The following is a 5,512-nucleotide window of genomic DNA, read 5'->3' as shown; positions in this document are numbered from 1 at the left end:
GCCCAATATGATTTTTTTTTTTTTTTTGGAGAGGTTTTTGCTATAGGGCGCGGGTGCTCGCCAGACAGACAGAGAGAGACAGAGAGATAGAAAGCAGGAAATCACCCCCCAGGGGGGATGGCCACGCCGCAATCCCTTCTCCTCCATTCTCCTCTCAGGATCTTGGGCACGCACGCACACGCGCCCGGCGTGAGTTTAAGCCACCGGGTCCGGGACTCGAACCGCGGTCGACTACATGGGAGTCCAGCGACATAGCCATTACGCTAACTGCTGGTCCCTGCCCAATATGATTTTCAAGCCACTGACTTTGGGACATGAATCATGATTGGCCATGTGGGAATCCAGCAACTTAACCACTATAATATCTGATAGTCTCTTTATTTATCATTGCTATTTTTCAATTTGACTAGAGAGAGAAAAACGCAAGCTACCAGGTCCAGGAACCACAGTTGGCCGTGTGGGAATCTAGCACCCCAACCACGATGCCATCAGCCAGCCCCTCTTTGTAAAGATTTTAATGATAACTCTTATTAAAGAACAGTTTACATTATAACCCAGTTCACACTTCAAAAACACACACAAAGACAAAAATAAAATTAAAATCAATATTGAAAATATGCTCATATTATTCTGAGATTCTTTTTAAAAAATTTAAATAAATACTTCTGATAACCTACTAATTCTTATTTTACTATTTATTTCATTATAATTATAGTTTCAAAATCATTGACTTAAGCAAGAAATTATTTTTTGCTGCTAATATAAACTTTAACATTGATTTTCTTATGTTGTCTCTACACTGAAGCTAAAAGAAAAATTATTCTTATTTGATTTTGCCAAACCCTCAGAATTTTCCAACTGCTTTTCTTGTCCCAGTGAATTCTTCTATATGTGCAGGACCTAACTGAGATCCAATCTAGATAGAAATGCAAGAGTAGAAACTTCACTATCCCCCAATGGTCTCAAAATCAAATAAAAATTGGCAGTTTATGAGCTGATGGTCCAGCCACATGGGCTTTGTTCACATTTCTCTTACACTGCCAGGGAGACATAGGTCTTCTGTGTGTAAACAACCCCTAATATGTTTGTACCATTTGACTTTACCCTGTCTCTAGATGGTTTGGCCAGGAGGGCTGACTTCCTTCCCTGACACCTCCTTCATTTTAATGGGCAGTTCTAGAACCAGTACTTTAATTCTTCCCAAAGATATCAGACTTCAGCACTGAGTACCAGCCGTTTGTCCACAGCTCTGCTGCCTTCCGTCTCTTTCTCATCTACTTAGCTTGGATCCAGCCATATTATTGCTTGTTTGTTCCTAATGTACAACAAAGTATAGACTGGGAAGAGTGTTTCATATCTGGTTTCAGAGCACAAGAGCAATGCCTAATTTCCTGTTTATGCAGTTACTCAACTGATTTCCGCATGGGTGAAGTCAAACGCTGTTAGGACAGAGAAGACATTGCAACTATGCAGATGCTGTTGTAGTTATAACTGGTCTCCACAAAGGGACTTCATAATGTACCATGCTGCCCAAGTCAGGCCACTTCTCCCAGTTTTGGCTGCATGACAATGAGGCCCAGTTATGGTTTTCTCTTGAGCGCTGTCATTGTCACCAGGCTTATTTCTGTGATCTGATAAAGAATTTAGAAAAGGATTGTGACTGTGGATTATAATAATAAAAAATAGCCCCTTATGGAGGGACCAGCAATTAGCGTAATTGCTATGTCGCTGGACTCCCATGTAGTCGACTGCAGTTCGCGTCCCGGACCTGGTGGCTTAAAACTCACGCCGGGTGTGTGTACATGCATGCCCAAGATCCCGAGAGGAGAAAGGAGGAGGGAGAGCGCACGCGCCCTATAGCAAAAACCTCTTAAAATTCCCTTTCATGTTTAAAAGGATGATAGAGACTTCATTGGAAAGAAAATTAAAAAGTTGATTATTTACCTCTGCTATTTTATGAAACTAAAGTTAAAATTAGCAGTATGATATGTAAATTAGAAAATAAGAGGACCAGCACATGTTATAGTGGTTACATTGCTGGACTCTCACATGGTTGACTGCAGTTCGAAAACTGGACTGGTAGCTTGAAAATGACACCAAGTGTGTGTGAGTGTGTGCCCAAGACACCTGAAGGAGATTGGAGAAAGGATTGCTGCATGGCCATCCCCTCAGATGGTGATTTCTCACTTTCCCTTTCACTGACTCTGACTCTTTCTCTTTCTGGGGAGTGCATGCACCATAAGGCAAAAGCCTTTAGAAAGAAAATAAGAAATAACCTGGGTTTTCTCCTAAAGGAAGTCTTTACATTTTTTTCAAATACACTATAACATACTAGCATTCTCTTTCTTTGGTTTAGACAAAAACCTGCAATTTTCTATGAAGACATTTCTTGACATTATCCACAGAACTGTGAACGGTGACTCTGCCATCAAAGATTACCAAGAAGGCATATTTCTGGTTTCATTTTTCCTACCAAACAAATGGCTTCAGAAGGAACATAAAGTCAGAAAAATTAGAAAATTTTAAGTGCCTTAAATGTTTACAAGAATTTAGAAAATCAAATACATTTGTTCTGTCAGTTGAGATCTTTACCTGTTGGATTTGGTATTTTATTTAATTGCTTTGTTTATACTAATCTATAGACTGGAATAAAGATTAATGGGCAAAGGGAACCAAACTTACCTGACTGAATTCATCTTGCTAGGCCTTTCTTCAGATTATCACACCCAGATCCTGATGTTTGTCATATTCCTCATCATCTACCTGCTGACTGTGTTTGGGAATCTGCTCATTATACTCCTAATTCACACTGACTCTCGGCTTCATACACCGATGTACTTCTTCCTTAAAAATCTGTCATTTATTGATCTCTGTTTTTCTACAATTATCGTTCCCCAGATGCTATTTCATTTGCTGGTCGCGAGAAAGACCATTTCCTTCACTAGGTGCTCAATTCAGATGTTTTCTTTCCTAGTAGCGGGGTGTACAGAGAGTTCACTTCTGGCAGTGATGTCCTATGACCGCTACGTTGCTGTCTGCAAGCCCTTGCACTACTCTACTCTCATGACCCAGAGGGTCTGTGTTCAGCTGGTCATATGGTCATGGGCCAGTGGAATATTTGTGTCTTTAGTAGATACCACCTTCACTTTATGTCTCTCATACCAGGGACAGAATAAAATTAATCATTACTTTTGTGAACCTCCTGCACTCTTAAAGTTGGCTTCAGAAGAAACATACAAAGTTGAGATGGCTATCTTTACAATGGGTGTGATAATCCTCCTAGGTCCTGTCTTTCTCATTCTTTTCTCCTATTCACATATCATCTCCACTGTGATTCAAATACGATCAGGGGAGGGGAGGCTTAAGGTCTTCTCTACCTGTAGTTCCCATTTTATTGTTGTTGTCTTCTTCTATGGGTCGACCATATTTACCTACATGCAGCCAAGTTCAAAGAAAATGAACAAGGGGGATAAGGTGATCTCTGTGTTCTACTCTGTCTTAACCTCCATGATGAACCCTTTCATTTATAGCCTAAGGAACAAGGATGTCAAAGAAGCATTTAGAAAAGTATTTAGAATATAGAGTCTTTCAGTCAGTGATCTTTATATTGGTTTATAATCAAGTTAATTGAAACATTCCAAAGAGGTTCAATATCTGTATCATCTTTTTTATTTTTATTTTTTGAATCATCTCTAGTCTGAGACAACTGCAAGGTCATACAGATACTCTTGAACCTCTAGGAGTGCTTTCGTATCGTTTGCTATATTCTTGCTCAAGGTTATTGTCTATGGTTGCAGCTTTCTATCCACCTAACAGCCTATTGGCCACTACACTAAAAATACTTTTAATAGTGAGAAAGATCTTCATTTATGCTGACTTGTTGGTACACTAATCCATTTTTACCCACGAACATTTCATCTTGGCTCTAAACTTCACAGAAGCTTGCCAGATTTAGCTCATGCCAATATTATCCATAGTCATTCACAGATCTTGAAATCCAATCATTTATTATTAGATCAATTTTTCCATAAGAAAAGTGTCTATTTTTTCCCATTGCACTCTGAAACTGTGATCTTTTTTTTTTTTTAATTTGTAGAGTTCCAAACTATGGCTATAACCAATTAGTTTGGAGGGAGCTGTTGGCCTAAGCAACAAGATTTAGAACCTCACATCCCATCTTTGCAGAAAGAAAACATCTTTGCAATCTTACACACTGCTTTTTTCCAGGGATAATTTGTGACCTTAGGTAATTAGAATTAAGAAGAATTTTCTAACATCAAAACTGTCATGTCAGAACCCCCTGTGACACCACATACCAGCTACTCTCCTTTAGAGATGTTTGTCTCTGCTCTACAATATTCAGTATGCCAGTATCCTTTAGATTCTCACTCTGAAGTGGAATAGAATTGGTAACATACAAGAAGCACTCCTGGAGTTTGCTTTGTGGGTGAGTTGTTCCCTTTAGTCTTTTCTACGTACTCTAATAACTCACTGTTAGGGAAGAAGCACCACTGGTTACATACCCGGAATTCCTCATCAGTATGCACAAACCTTCCCTTAGATGAAAATTAACTGTTGTCCTATTCTACACCTTAAATTAAAGGTCTAAGTTTAGCTGTCATGTGTAATGGACCCAACATTTTACTGATATTCAGGAGCACTACCAATTTTTGTCCCAGGTTACAGGGCCTGTGAGCTGCAATAACGTAGCTAGGGGCCAGCCCAGTCCTACCCCTTTACCCCAAGCTTCTCTATTTCTCTTTGCCAAATTCCTATGACACAAATGTATTCCATTACTTTATACTTCCTTTGTTAGACTTACAAACATCCCCTGACTTATCCCACCCATTTTCCATGGGCCCTTTGAGGAAATTCTTGTCATAGGAAGAATAATGCTGCGAACCTTAGCCAAATCCTTTTTCCACAAAGCAGGAAGAGCATAGGAGCACTGTATTCTTTCTTTGAAACTAGTTTAAACTTGGAGTTCACCTCCCACATCATGATCTTTTTTTTAGCATATCTTCAAACAAAGTGATTATGGGTGAAGGATAGCATGTGCCTCAGAACATAAGTAAACTGATGAGAGTAAAACTTGCTGCATTGACTTATAGCTGCTTCAGTATCGATGCCCTTCTCCTGTCCTTAGTATTTAATATTCTTCATTTTATTAATAGGTGATGATGTCGTGGATGAATTAAATGCATTGTGTATAGAATAACTATTCTCTTCATGGGAGAATAAATATGTGCAATAGCAGATTCACTATGTATGTGATATGGATTATTTTGAAATTATGTGGACTAACATGATTCTACAAAAGGCAATAGACCGTGGTTTGCGTCCTAGACCCGGTGGCTTAAACTCGCGCCGGGCACGAGTGCGGGTGTGCCCAAGATTCTGAGAGGAGAATGGAGGAGAAGGGGTTGTGGCGTGGCCATCCCCCCTGGGGAGTGATTTCTTGCTTTCTGTCTCTCTGTCTCTGTCTGTCTGACTGGTGAGCGCACGCGCCCTA

At 39.7% G+C, this 5,512-nt stretch overlaps 1 protein-coding gene and 1 long non-coding RNA gene across 2 annotated transcripts in view; both read left to right on the top strand.

The window, feature by feature from the left end:
- LOC114005099 (uncharacterized) overlaps window positions 1–2,592 on the top strand; it is an 11,239-nt gene extending 8,647 nt beyond the window's left edge. The window contains exon 4 of the long non-coding RNA XR_003547011.1: window positions 2,357–2,592. This is a non-coding gene — a long non-coding RNA (uncharacterized LOC114005099). The remainder of the gene's footprint in view (window positions 1–2,356) is intronic.
- A 66-nt stretch (window positions 2,593–2,658) lies between these two features.
- LOC102499143 (olfactory receptor 2D3-like) lies at window positions 2,659–3,684 on the top strand. Its single transcript, XM_006163433.2, has one exon. The coding sequence runs from the start codon at window positions 2,659–2,661 to the stop codon at window positions 3,580–3,582; it is 924 nt and encodes a 307-aa protein (XP_006163495.1). The 3' UTR covers window positions 3,583–3,684.
- Window positions 3,685–5,512: the final 1,828 nt, after the last annotated feature.

Source organism: Tupaia chinensis, unplaced genomic scaffold (assembly GCF_000334495.1).
Source record: "Tupaia chinensis unplaced genomic scaffold, TupChi_1.0 Scaffold142134_1, whole genome shotgun sequence".
NCBI lineage: Eukaryota > Metazoa > Chordata > Mammalia > Scandentia > Tupaiidae > Tupaia > Tupaia belangeri.
This window is presented reverse-complemented; position numbering and strand designations above follow the sequence as displayed.